General features: G+C 46.2%; 1 protein-coding gene across 1 annotated transcript in view; it reads left to right on the forward strand.

Annotated features, from left to right (window-relative positions):
* Nucleotides 1-8,184: 8,184 nt before the first annotated feature.
* Nucleotides 8,185-14,298, forward strand: part of ccm2 (CCM2 scaffold protein) — a 39,315-nt gene continuing 33,201 nt past the window's right edge. The window contains exon 1 of the mRNA XM_041865201.2: nucleotides 8,185-8,559. Coding sequence (XP_041721135.2) covers nucleotides 8,530-8,559 — 30 coding nt within the window. The 5' untranslated portion in view covers nucleotides 8,185-8,529. The remainder of the gene's footprint in view (nucleotides 8,560-14,298) is intronic.

The raw sequence follows: 14,298 nt of genomic DNA on the forward strand, positions 1-14,298 counted from the left end.
ATGAACGGGGAAAAGTACAGAGAGATCTTTGATGTAAACCTGCTCCAGAATGCTCAGGACCTCAGACTGGGACGAAGGTTCACCTTCCAACAGGGCGATGACACTAAGCACACAGCCAAGACCATGCAGGAGTGGCATCGGGAGAAGTCTCTGAATGTCCTTGAGTGGCCCAGCCAGAGTCCGGACTTGAACCCGATCTAACATCTCCGGAGAGACCTGAAAATAGCTGTGCAGCGACGCTCCCCATCCATCCTGAGCTTGAGAGGATCTGCAGAGAAGAATGGGAGAAACTCCCCAAATACAGGTGTGCCAAGCTTGTAGCGTCATACCCAAGAAGACTCGAGGCTGTAATCGCTGCCAATATATATACACAGTGCCAGTCAAAAATACGTTGACTCATGTTCCCTTTTTGGCTTTGTAAAGACTACAGCCTGACTGATTAATAAAAGTCACCTTGTCCTAGAGAGATTTACATGGTTATCAATACATCATGCCAGGGTAAGCCTACACGAAACACAGCCCTTATTTTAAGTGTTTCTAAAATCCCCTATGGGAAAAATGAATGGTGGAAAAACGATTGTCTGTCTGTCTCTCTCTCTCTGTCTGTATATCTGTCTGTCTGACTGTCTGAGCAGCCTGTTGAATAAAACATGTCTTCCACCACCATGATGTGAAGTTTTGCTTTGGAGGCTCTTTTCCCTCACATCGTCCCACTTTACCAGGAAAACTACCAGGCAAGCAGCTTTTCCTCCGCTGAAGGAGTTATTTGGTTTGTAAAGCAGTGCTGGGTTTCATATTCAATTGAGCACTGCCATCTCGCAATGGCACCGGGCCCAAAGGAGACAGACACAGGAGACACCCGCCCGTCCCTCGCTTTGTTTTTCTTTATTTCCCCCTCCCTCCCCCCCTCCCTCCCTCCCTCCCTCCCTCCCTCCCTCCCTCCATCCCTCTCTCTCTATACCTCCCTCCCTCCCTCTCTCTCTATCCCACCCTCCCTCCTTCTCTCTCTATCCCTCCCTCCATCCCTCTCTCTCTATACCTCCCTCCCTCCATCCCTCTCTCTCTATACCTCCCTCCCTCCATCCCTCTCTCTCTATACCTCCCTCCATCCCTCTCTCTCTATACCTCCCTCCATCCCTCTCTCTCTATCCCTCACTCCATCCCTCTCTCTCTATACCTCCCTCCCTCCATCCCTCTCTCTCTATACCTCCCTCCCTCCTTCTCTCTCTATCCCTCCCTCCATCCCTCTCTCTCTATCCCTCCCTCCATCCCTCTCTCTCTATACCTCCCTCCCTCCATCCCTCTCTCTCTATACCTCCCTCCATCCCTCTCTCTCTATACCTCCCTCCCTCCCTCTCTCTCTATCCCACCCTCCCTCCTTCTCTCTCTATCCCTCCCTCCATCCCTCTCTCTCTATCCCACCCTCCCTCCTTCTCTCTCTATCCCTCCCTCCATCCATCTCTCTCTATACCTCCCTCCATCCCTCTCTCTCTATACCTCCCTCCCTCCCTCTCTCTCTATCCCACCCTCCCTCCTTCTCTCTCTATCCCTCCCTCCCTCCCTCTCTCTATCCCTCCCTCCATCCATCTCTCTCTATCCCACCCTCCCTCCTTCTCTCTCCCTCCCTCCCTCCCTCCTTCTCCCTCCTTCCCACCCTCCCTCCCTCTGTATCAATCCCACCTTCCCCCTCCCTCCCTCCCTCCCTCCCTCTCTCTATCCCTCCCTCCCTTTCTCTCTCTATCCCTCCCTCCCTCCCTCCCTCCCTCCCTCTGTATCAATCCCACCTTCCCCCTCTCTCTCTCTCGATCCTTCCCTCCTTCCCTCTCTCTCTATCCCTCCCTCCCTCCTCTCTCTCAATCCCACCCTCCCTCCCTCTCTCTCTATTCCTCATCCCTCTCTATCCAACCCTCCCTCCCATTCTTTCTTTCCCACCCTCCCTCTCTCTATCCCTCCCTCCCTCTGTATCAATCCCACCTTCCCCCTCCCTCTCTCTCTCTCTCTCTCTATCCCTCCCTTCCACCCTCTCTCTATCCCTCCCTCTCTCTCTATCCTCCCTCCCTCCCTCCCTCTCTCTCCCTCCCTCCCTCCCTCCCTCCCTTCCTCCCTCCCTCCCTCTCTCTCCATCCATCCCTCCCTCCCTCCCTCCCTCTCTCTCTCTATCCTCCCTCCCTCCCTCCCTCCCTCCCTCTTTCTCCATCCCTCCCTCCCTCCCTCCCTTCCTCCCTCCCTCCCTCTCTCTCCATCCCTCCCTCCCTCCCTTCCTCCCTCCTCCCTCTCTCTCTATCCCTCCCTTCCTCCCTCTCACTCTATCCCTCCCTCCCTCCCTCCATCCCTCTCTCTTTAGGAGACACCAATGCATCCCTCACTTTGTTTTTCTTTCTTTCCTCCTCCCTCTCTCTCTCTCTCTCTCTATTCCACCCACCCTCCCTCCTTCTCTCTCTATCCCTCCCTCCCTCTCTATCCCACCCTCCCTCCCTCTCTCTCTCTTATCCTCCCTCCCTCCCTCCCTCTCTCTCTATTTCTCCTTTCCTCTCTCTCTATCCCTCCCTCTCTCTCTCTATCCCTCCCTCTCTCCCTTTCCCTCTATCCCACCCTCCCTCTCTCTCTCTATCCCTCCCTCCCTCTCTCTATCCCTCCCTCCTTCCCACCCTTCCTTTCACTCTATCCCTCCCTCCCTCTCTCCTTCTCTCTCTATTCCTCCCTCCCTCCCTCTCTCTGTATCCTTCCCTCCATCTCTCTCTATCCCTCCCTCCCTCTCTCTCCCTCCCTCCCTCTCTCTCTCTATCCATCTCTCTCTCTATCCCTCCCTCCCTCCCTCTCTCTCTATCCCACCCTCCCTCCCTCTCTCTATGCCACCCTCCCTCCCTCTCTCTCTATCCCACCCTCCTACCCTCCCTCCGTCCCGCCCTCCCTCCCTCTCTCTCTATCCCTCCCTCATCTTCCTCCCTCCCTCTCTCTCTATCCCTCCCTCTCTCTCTATCCCACCCTCCCTCCCTCCGTCCCGCCCTCCCTCCCTCTCTCTCTATCCCTCCCTCTCCCTCTCTCTATCCCTCCCTCTCCCTCTCTCTCTCTCTCTCTATCCCTCCCTCCCTTCCTCCCTCCCTCTCTATCCCTCCCTCCCTCCCTCTCTCTCTATCCCTCCCTCTCCCTCTCTCTATCCCTCCCTCCCTCCCTCTCTATCCCTCCCTCCCTCCCTCTCTCTCTATCCCTCCCTTCCTCCCTCCCTCTCTCTCTATCCCTCCCTTCCTCCCTCCCTCTCTCTCTATCCCTCCATCAAGCCTTACTATAGGCTACCCTCTGTGTTGTCATAGACAACCATAAGTATTTATTTATATTTAAGAAATAAGTGGTAGCCCTACCTGTTTGACAGATGGAATTAGGCTTTTGGCTGATATATCCATAGATTTGTTGGTCAATTCCTCCACCCACCATGCACTCTTTGAATAGTCTACCTCCGTGTCAGTGAAGGGCTGTTAAGTTAAAACCAAGACTCAAATTGAGGGGGTATGAGAGTATGCCATAGGCCTACCTTTTATTAAAGAAAATGGCACAAAGCACAGGCTTAAGATTTTGAAGGAAATAAAACGGATCCGATTATATAAAGTGATCTACACTGAGTGTACAAAACATTATGAACACCTGCTCTTTCCATGACATAGACTGACCAGGTGAATCCAGGTGAAGGCTACAGTTGAAGTCTGATGTTTACATACACTTAGGTTGGAGTCATTAAAACTCGTTTTTCAACCACTCCACACATTTTTTGTTAAGAAACTATAGTTTTGGCAAGTCGGCTAGGACATCTACTTTGTGCATGACACAAGTAATTTTTCCAACAATTGTTTACAGACAGATTATTTCACTTATAATTCACTGTATCGCAATTCAAGTGGGTCAGAAGTTTACATACACTAAGTTGACTGTGCCTTTAAACAGCTTGGAAAATTCCAGAAAATGATGTCATGGCTTTAGAAGATTCTGATAGGCTAATTGACATCATTTGAGTCAATTGGAGGTGTACCTGTGGATGTATTTCAAGGTCTACCTTCAAACTCAGTGCCTCTTTGCTTGACATCATGGGAAAATCAAAAGAAATCAGCCAAGACCTCAGAAAAAAAATGGTAGACCTCCACAAGTCTGGTTCATCCTTGGGAGCAATTTCCAAACGCCTGAAGGTACCACATTCATCTGTACAAACAATAGTACGCAAGTATAAACACCATGGGACCACGCAGCCGTCATACCACTAAGGAAGGAGACGCGTTCTGTCTTCTAGAGATGAACGTACTTTGGTGTGAAAAGTGCAAATCAATCCCAGAACAACAGTAAAGGACCTTGTGAAGATGCTGGAGGAAACCGGTACAAAAGTATCTATATCCACAGTAAAACGAGTCCTATATCGACATAACCTGAAAGGCCACTCAGCAAGGAAGATGCCACTGCTCCAAAACCGCCATAAAAAAGCCAGACTACGGTTTGCAACTGCACATGGGGACAAAGATCGTACTTTTTGGAGAAATGTCCTATGGTCTGATGAAACAAAAATAGAACTGTTTGGCCATAATGACCATCGTTATGTTTGGAGGAAAAAGGGGGTCACTTGACACTTAACTCCTGAGTGGCGCAGTGCTCTAAGGCACTGCATCGCAGTGCTAACTGTGCCACTAGAGATCCTGGTTCGAATCCAGGCTCTGTCGCAGCCGGCCGCGACCGGGAGACTCATGGGCAGTGCACAATTGGCCCAGGGTAGGGGAGGGAATGGCCGGCAGGGATGTAGCTCGGTTGGTAGAGCATGGCGTTTGCAACGCCAGGGTTGTGGGTTTGTTTCCCACGGGGGGCCAGTATAAAAAATATATATACAGTGGGGAGAACAAGTATTTGATACACTGCTGATTTTGCAGGTATTCCTACTTACAAAGCATGTAGAGGTCTGTGATTTTTATCATAGGTACACTTCAACTGTGAGAGACGGAATCTAAAACAAAAATCCAGAAAATCACATTGTATGATTTTTAAGTAATTCATTTGCATTTTATTGCATGACATAAGTATTTGATCACCTACCAACCAGTAAGAATTCCGGCTCTCACAGACCTGTTAGTTTTTCTTTAAGAAGCCCTCCTGTTCTCCACTCATTACCTGTATTAACTGCACCTGTTTGAACTCGTTACCTGTATAAAAGACACCTGTCCACACACTCAATCAAACAGACTCCAACCTCTCCACAACGGCCAAGACCAGAGAGCTGTGTAAGGACATCAGGGATAAAATTGTAGACCTGCACAAGGCTGGGATGGGCTATAGGACAATAGGCAAGCAGCTTGGTGAGAAGGCAAACACTGTTGGCGGAATTATTAGAAAATGGAAGAAGTTCAAGATGACGGTCAATCACCCTCGGTCTGGGGCTCCATGCAAGATCTCACCTCGTGGGGCATCAATGATCATGAGGAAGGTGAGGGATCAGCCCAGAACTACATGGCAGGACCTGGTCAATGACCTGAAGAGAGCTGGGACCACAGTCTCAAAGAAAAACATTAGTAACACACTATGCCGTCATGGATTAAAATCCTGCAGCGCACGCAAGGTCCCCCTGCTCAAGCCAGCGCATGTCCAGGCCCGTCTGAAGTTTGCCAATGACCATCTGGATGATCCCGAGGAGGAATGGGAGAAGGTCATGTGGTCTGATGAGACAAAAATAGAGCTTTTTGGTCTAAACTCCACTCGCCGTGTTTGGAGGAAGAAGAAGGATGAGTACAACCCCAAGAACACCATCCCAACCGTGAAGCATGGAGGTGGAAACATCATTCTTTGGGGATGCTTTTCTGCAAAGGGGACAGGACGACTGCACCTTATTGAGGGGAGGATGGATGGGGCCATGTATCGTGAGATCTTGGCCAACAACCTCCTTCCCTCAGTAAGAGCATTGAAGATGGGTCGTGGCTGGGTCTTCCAGCATGACAACGACCCGAAACACACAGCCAGGGCAACTAAGGAGTGGCTCCGTAAGAAGCATCTCAAGGTCAAGGAGTGGCCTAGCCAGTCTCCAGACCTGAACCCAATAGAAAATCTTTGGAGGGAGCTGAAAGTCTGTATTGCTCAGCGACAGCCCCGAAATCTGAAGGATCTGGAGAAGGTCTGTATGGAGGAGTGGGCCAAAATCCCTGCTGCAGTGTGTGCAAACCTGGTCAAGACCTACAGGAAACGTATGATCTCTGTAATTGCAAACAAAGGTTTCTGTACCAAATATTAAGTTCTGCTTTTGTGACGTATCAAATACTTATGTCATGCAATAAAATGCAAATTAATTACTTAAAAATCATAGAATGTGAATTTCTTGATTTTTGTTTTAGATTCCGTCTCTCACAGTTTAAGTGTACCTATGATAAAAATTACAGACCTCTACATGCTTTGTAAATAGGAAAACCTGCAAAATCGGCAGTGTATCAAATACTTGTTCTCCCCACTGTATATGTATTCACTAACTGTAAGTCGCTCTGGATAAGAGCGTCTGCTAAATGACTAAAAATTTAAATGTAAAAAAAAACTTGCAAGCCGAAGAAAACCATCCCAACCGTGAAGCACGGGGGTGGCAGCATCATGCTGTGGGTGTGCTTTGCTGCAGGAGGGACTGGTGCACTTCACAAAATAGATGGCATCATGAGGAAGGAAAATGATGTGGATATATTGAAGCAACATCTCAAGACATCAGTCAGGAAGTTAAAGCTTGGTCGCAAATGGGTCTTCCAAATGAACAATGACCCCAAGCATACTTCCAAAGTTGTGGCAAAATGGCTTAAGGACAACAAAGGCAAGGTATTGTTGTGGCCATCACAAAGCCCTGACCTTAATCCTATAGAACATTTGTGGGCAGAACATAAAAAGCATGTGCGAGCAAGGAGGCCTACAAACCTTTTTTTTTTATTTGTTTTTTTTTTCACCTTTATTTAACCAGGTAAGCCAGTTGAGAACAGGTTCTCATTTACAACTGCGACCTGGCCAAGATAAAGCAAAGCAGTGCAATAAAAACAACACAGAGTTACATATGGGGTAAAAAACATAAAGTCAAAAATACAACAGAAAATATATATACAGTGTGTGCAAATGTAGCAAGTTATGGAGGTAAGGCAATAAATAGGCTATAGTGCAAAATAATTACAATAGTATTAACACTGGAATGCTAGATGTGCAAGAGATTATGTGCAAATAGAGATACTGGGGTGCAAAAGAGCAAAATAAATAACAATATAGGGATGAGGTAGTTGGGTGGGCTAATTTCAGATGGGCTGTGTACAGGTGCAGTGATCGGTAAGCTGCTCTGACAACTGATGCTTAAAGTTATTGAGGGAGATAAGAGTCTCCAGCTTCAGAGATTTTTGCAATTCGTTCCAGTCATTGGCAGCAGAGAACTGGAAGGAGTGGCGGCCAAAGGAGGTGTTGGCTTTGGGAATGACCAGTGAGATATACCTGCTGGATATACCTGCTGGAGCGCAGACTACGGGTAAACCTGACTCAGTTACACCAGCTCTGTCAGGAGGAATGGGCCAAAATTCACCCAACTTATTGTGGGAAGCTTGTGGAAGGCTACCCGAAACGTTTGACCCAAGTTAAACAATTTAAAGGCAATGCTACCAAATACTAATTGAGTGTATGTCAACTTCTGACCCACTGGGAATGTGATGAAATAAATAAAAGCTGAAAGAAATAATTCTCTCTACTATTATTCTGACATTTCACATTCTTAAAATAAAGTGGTGATCCTAACTGACCTAAAACAGGGAATTTTTTACTAGGATTAAATGTCTGTGATACGAATTTGTGCTTCAGTAAAGTTGGATTCTTAATCTTCATTGCCATGGTTATCAACTCTACTGCAGAAATGGAACGTAAATCACAGAAAATAGATGTCGTGGTGGCAGCTGCAGAGATGTACTTGGTTTTACTGCAGATGAGTTACAAGGTGTATTGAATGAAAGAGTCCCTTCCTCTCAGACTGTGGGCCTTGTGTAGGATCAGTTAGGGTTAATTAAATAGTGGTATATACGTGTAGGGTTAGTTGGTGGTGCACTTTTTCTATTTTCCCCCATGGGTTTTTATTTTTGTATCACAAAATGTAACGTGATTGATCACACACTACCGCCCAGTAGGTGGCGGCATGCACAAACACCATGATACCGAAGAAGAACACCCCAAAATGGCGACACGATTGAAAAGTTGATGGTGTTTTGTCTGTTTGTTTGCCCCTTATCTTTTCAATGTAGTTGTTTTAATAATACCAACTCACTGCCACCCGACATAAGTGCTTTTGACAACGCTAGAATTGAATGTTATCGAAGTTACAAACGGTTGTTATTTCACACCTTTTATGAGGACTGACGGCCACCTTGGCGAATTGGCTAGCTACTATGCTAACTAACTAGCTTTTAATTTGGGTGGAAATGTCAGAGATTGTCGCTGTGGCTCTAGATGCCTAATATAGTTGTTGAAGAAATCCCCTGTTGAAGTGAGCATGAAGAGGATCTGCACATAGAGATGGAGGAGGATGTGAAAAAAGTGAAAAAGGTAAGTGGCTTGAAACTTTGTTAGCTAGCTAGTTAGCCTGTTTCTACCACATTAACTATCTTGGTTTCAGGGCGTCGTTCGTCGTTTTTTAGTGACTGTCTTCATTATGCTTTCTGAACTGACCAAAGCGCATATGTTGCTACAATTCTGGCGAACATATCTCTTCATGCGCCTTGTGTAATTTCTCCAAAATACGAAATAAACGACTTTTGCGCAGTTTATAAACCGCCAGCGCGGTAAGGTTAGATGTCTTTCAGCTAACTAGTTAACTAGCTAAAATCTCAGTGGCCACAAAGTTAGGAAAATCTGAAGAATGTTGGTAACTAACATTTGAAAACAATATTCATACTCAACCAACCTGGACTCGAGGGTAGACGTAACACAGTAAACGTAAATTCGTCGTCTACTATTTAGTATGTATTAATTTGTGGATGACCCTCGTCCATTTCATCATGTTACGAATGACAGTTTGTATGATATGTTATGAATTCCAATTGGTTGTGGCTTCAATTTAAGTAATACCAAAGAGCTGATCGTGGACTACAGGATAAAGAGGGGAGAGCATGCCCCCGTCCACATCAACAGGGCTGTAGTGGAGCGGGTCTAAAGTTTCAAGTTCCTTGGCGTCCACATCACCAAGGACTAAACATGGTCCACACACACCAGCACAGAGTCGTGAAGAGGGCGTGACAGCGCCTCTTCCCCAACAGGAGGATGGAAAGATTTGGCATTGGCCCTCGGATCCTAAAGAGCTTTGCAGTTTAATATTTGTTTTGTGCGTGCAGCAAACTGTAAGTAGCATTTTTTGAATTACTTGTATAGTTTAGGGCAGAGACTATAAATTGTGTGCAGTGCGCTCGTTAGCATTTAGTTAGAATTCTCTATCGGATTTGACATGCACATGTTAGCATTGCTAACCATCGGATTACAGAGCTACAGTGAGGTATGAAAACAGCGGTATTACCGAGTATGGCACAAGGTCATTATGAAGGTATGACAATCTGGATACCGCCCAAGCCTACTGTAATGTGAATCTGGGTCCATGTTTCCTGTGATCTCCATCTTATTGTTATGGGGGAAGATGTGGCTCTTGTTGCCAGCTGTCATTGGGCAGGGTCACAGTGGGGAGGGGCTTTTCTTTTTTTCTCACTCTCTGAAAGGAAGGGATTTGTTTTTGGTGTGAGCTGTCGAAGAGAAGGATTGGCGGTAGGGATGTGTTTTTAGTGTCAGCTGTTGTAGAGAAGGATTGGAGTTAGGTATGTGTTTTTAGTGTCAGCTGTCGTAGAGAAGGATTGGAGTTAGGGATGTGTTTTTAGTGTCAGCTGTCGTAGAGAAGGATTGGCGGTAGTGATGTGCGTCTTTCCCTTTCAAGACAATTGGATACGCATCTGCATGTGCTCCGATACGATAATGGAACGATACGTTTTAGTTTGAAACGATTCGGTGTGATACGGTTTGATTGGAAAACGAATCGATATGATTCCATGCACTAACATTTGTTGCATAAACACATTCATTTTCCATTCTAAAATACCACTATCAGATTAGAGCCACAATGGAGACTAGACATCTACCACCCCACTACCACTATCAGATTAGAGCCATAATGGAGACTAGACATCTACCACCCCACTATCAGATTAGAGCCATAATGGAGACTAGACATCTACCACCCCACTACCACTATCAGATTAGAGCCATAATGGAGACTAGACATCTACCACCCCACTATCAGATTAGAGCCACAATGGAGACTAGACATCTACCACCCCACTATCAGATTAGAGCCACAATGGAGACTAGACATCTACCACCCCACTACCACTATCAGATTAGAGCCATAATGGAGACTAGACATCTACCACCCCACTATCAGATTAGAGCCACAATGGAGACTAGACATCTACCACCCCACTATCAGATTAGAGCCACAATGGAGACTAGACATCTACCACCCCACTACCACTATCAGATTAGAGCCATAATGGAGACTAGACATCTACCACCCCACTACCACTATCAGATTAGAGCCATAATGGAGACTAGACATCTACCACCCCACTATCAGATTAGAGCCATAATGGAGACTAGACATCTACCACCCCACTACCACTATCAGATTAGAGCCATAATGGAGACTAGACATCTACCACCCCACTATTAGAGCCACAATGGAGACTAGACATCTACCACCCCACTATCAGATTAGGGCCATAAAGTGGTAGATGTCTAGTCTCCATTATGGCTCTAATCTGATGGTGGTAGTGGGGTGGTAGATGTCTAGTCTCATTATGGCTCTAGTCTGATGGTGGTGAGTGGGGTGGTAGTGTCTGAGTCTCCATTATGGCTCTAATCTGATAGTGGTAGTGGGGGTGTTAGATGTCTAGTCTCCATGTAGAATCTAATCTGGTAGTGGGGTGGTAGATGTCTAGTCTCCATTATGGCTCTAATCTGGTAGTGGGGTGGTAGATGTCTAGTCTCCATTATGGCTCTAATCTGGTAGTGGGGTGGTAGATGTCTAGTCTCCATTATGGCTCTAATCTGATAGTGGTAGTGGGGTGGTAGATGTCTAGTCTCCATTATGGCTCTAATCTGATGGTGGTAGTGGGGTGGTAGATGTCTAGTCTCCATTATGGCTCTAATCTGGTAGTGGGGTGGTAGATGTCTAGTCTCCCTTATGGCTCTAATCTGATAGTGGTAGTGGGGTGGTAGATGTCTAGTCTCCATTATGGCTCTAATCTGATAGTGGGGTGGTAGATGTCTAGTCTCCTTTATGGCTCTAATCTGATAGTGGGGTGGTAGATGTCTAGTCTCCATTATGGCTCTAATCTGGTAGTGGGGTGGTAGATGTCTAGTCTCCATTATGGCTCTAATCTGATAGTGGTAGTGGGGTGGTAGATGTCTAGTCTCCATTATGGCTCTAATCTGATAGTGGGGTGGTAGATGTCTAGTCTCCATTGTGGCTCTAATCTGATAGTGGTAGTGGGGTGGTAGATGTCTAGTCTCCATTGTGGCTCTAATCTGATAGTGGGGTGGTAGATGTCTAGTCTCCATTGTGGCTCTAATCTGGTAGTGGGGTGGTAGATGTCTAGTCTCCCTTATGGCTCTAATCTGGTAGTGGGGTGGTAGATGTCTAGTCTCCTTTATGGCACTAATCTGATAGTGGTAGTGGGGTGGTAGATGTCTAGTCTCCATTATGGCTCTAATCTGATAGTGGTGGTGGGGTAGATGTCTAGTCTCCATTATGGCTCTAATCTGAGTGGTAGTGGGGTGGTAGATGTATAGTCTCCATTATGGCTCTAATCTGATAGTGGTAGTGGGGTGGTAGATGTCTAGTCTCCTTTATGGCTCTAATCTGATAGTGGGGTGGTAGATGTCTAGTCTCCATTATGGCTCTAATCTGATAGTGGGGTGGTAGATGTCTAGTCTCCTTTATGGCTCTAATCTGATAGTGGGGTGGTAGATGTCTAGTCTCCATTATGGCTCTAATCTGAAGTGGTAGTGGGGTGGTAGATGTCTAGTCTCCATTATGGCTCTAATCTGGTAGTGGGGTGGTAGATGTCTAGTCTCCTTTATGGCTCTAATCTGATAGTGGTAGTGGGGTGGTAGATGTCTAGTCTCCTTTATGGCTCTAATCTGATAGTGGTAGTGGGGTGGTAGATGTCTAGTCTCCATTATGGCTCTAATCTGATAGTGGTAGTGGGGTGGTAGATGTCTAGTCTCCATTATGGCTCTAATCTGATAGTGGTAGTGGGGTGGTAGATGTCTAGTCTCCTTTATGGCTCTAATCTGGTAGTGGGGTGGTAGATGTCTAGTCTCCATTATGGCTCTAATCTGGTAGTGGGGTGGTAGATGTCTAGTCTCCATTATGGCTCTAATCTGATAGTGGTAGTGGGGTGGTAGATGTCTAGTCTCCTTTATGGCTCTAATCTGATAGTGGTAGTGGGGTGGTAGATGTCTAGTCTCCATTATGGCTCTAATCTGATAGTGGTATGGGGTGGTAGATGTCTAGTCTCCTTTATGGCTCTAATCTGATAGTGGGGTGGTAGATGTCTAGTCTCCTTATGGCTCTAATCTGATAGTGGTAGTGGGGTGGTAGATGTCTAGTCTCCATTATGGCTCTAATCTGAGTGTAGTGGGGTGGTAGATGTCTAGTCTCCATTATGGCTCTAATCTGGTAGTGGGGTGGTAGATGTCTAGTCTCCATTGTGGCTCTAATCTGATAGTGGGGTGGTAGATGTCTAGTCTCCTTTATGGCTCTAATCTGATAGTGGGGGTGGTAGATGTCTAGTCTCCATTATGGCTCTAATCTGATAGTGGTAGTGGGGTGGTAGATGTCTAGTCTCCTTTATGGCTCTAATCTGATATTGGGGGGGTAGATGTCTAGTCTCCATTATGGCTCTAATCTGATAGTGGGGTGGTAGATGTCTAGTCTCCATTGTGGCTCTAATCTGATAGTGGTGGGGGGGTAGATGTCTAGTCTCCATTATGGCTCTAATCTGATGGTGGTAGTGGGGGTGGTAGATGTCTAGTCTCCATTATGGCTCTAATCTGATAGTGGGGGGGTGGTAGATGTCTAGTCTCCATTGTGGCTCTAATCTGATAGTGGGGTGGTAGATGTCTAGTCTCCATTATGGCTCTAATCTGATAGTGGTAGTGGGGTGGTAGATGTCTAGTCTCCATTATGGCTCTAATCTGGTAGTGGTAGTGGGGTGGTAGATGTCTAGTCTCCTTTATGGCTCTAATCTGATAGTGGTAGTGGGGTGGTAGATGTCTAGTCTCCATTATGGCTCTAATCTGATAGTGGTAGTGGGGTGGTAGATGTCTAGTCTCCTTTATGGCTCTAATCTGATAGTGGTAGTGGGGTGGTAGATGTCTAGTCTCCATTATGGCTCTAATCTGATAGGTAGTGGGGTGGTAGATGTCTAGTCTCCTTTATGGCTCTAATCTGATAGTGGTAGTGGGGTGGTAGATGGCTAGTCTCCATTATGGCTCTAATCTGATAGTGGGGTGGTAGATGTCTAGTCTCCTTTATGGCTCTAATCTGATAGTGGGGTGGTAGATGTCTAGTCTCCATTATGGCTCTAATCTGATAGTGGTAGTGGGGTGGTAGATGGCTAGTCTCCATTATGGCTCTAATCTGATAGTGGGGTGGTAGATGGCTAGTCTCCATTATGGTTCTAATATGGTGTTTTTACGTGCCCAGTTTGACTAGGCCACTGATATTCTCTGGGGTTGTTCGGCAAAATGACTTGTAGATCAATGACTATCAACACTGGTACATGCAGTTAGACTCTGAATTTGAGGACGCATCAGTTGTCACAAAAGATGAGGTATTTTCATTAAGGTAGAAATAATGTAGTGAGATCAACAACAACAAAAAATGGTGAATTGGCAATTCCTAATATTTAGAATTGATTTTCTGGCGTATGCATGCTACGTTTAGATCGGTTTTGCTGACCGATGCACTCATATCTTAAACATTTGAATCGGGACTGATGCGGATCAGTGAATAATTCCATCCCTGGTCTGCAGTGTCACTCACAGTAGGGGGGCAGAGTTTCTTCCTCTGAATATTTCTCTCTGTCAAACACTGACTGTAACTGTTAAAATGGACGACTCTGGAGTAAGGAAGAAGCTGAGAGGAGAGGAGTCCTTTCATTATTTTGTTTTTTAATCAGTTGGTTTATCCTCAAATGAAATAAGAAAGTGCTGAATGGAATTGAAGGATGGGACTAA

The sequence above is a fragment of the Coregonus clupeaformis genome, unplaced genomic scaffold (genome assembly GCF_020615455.1).
Source record: "Coregonus clupeaformis isolate EN_2021a unplaced genomic scaffold, ASM2061545v1 scaf0160, whole genome shotgun sequence".
NCBI lineage: Eukaryota > Metazoa > Chordata > Actinopteri > Salmoniformes > Salmonidae > Coregonus > Coregonus clupeaformis.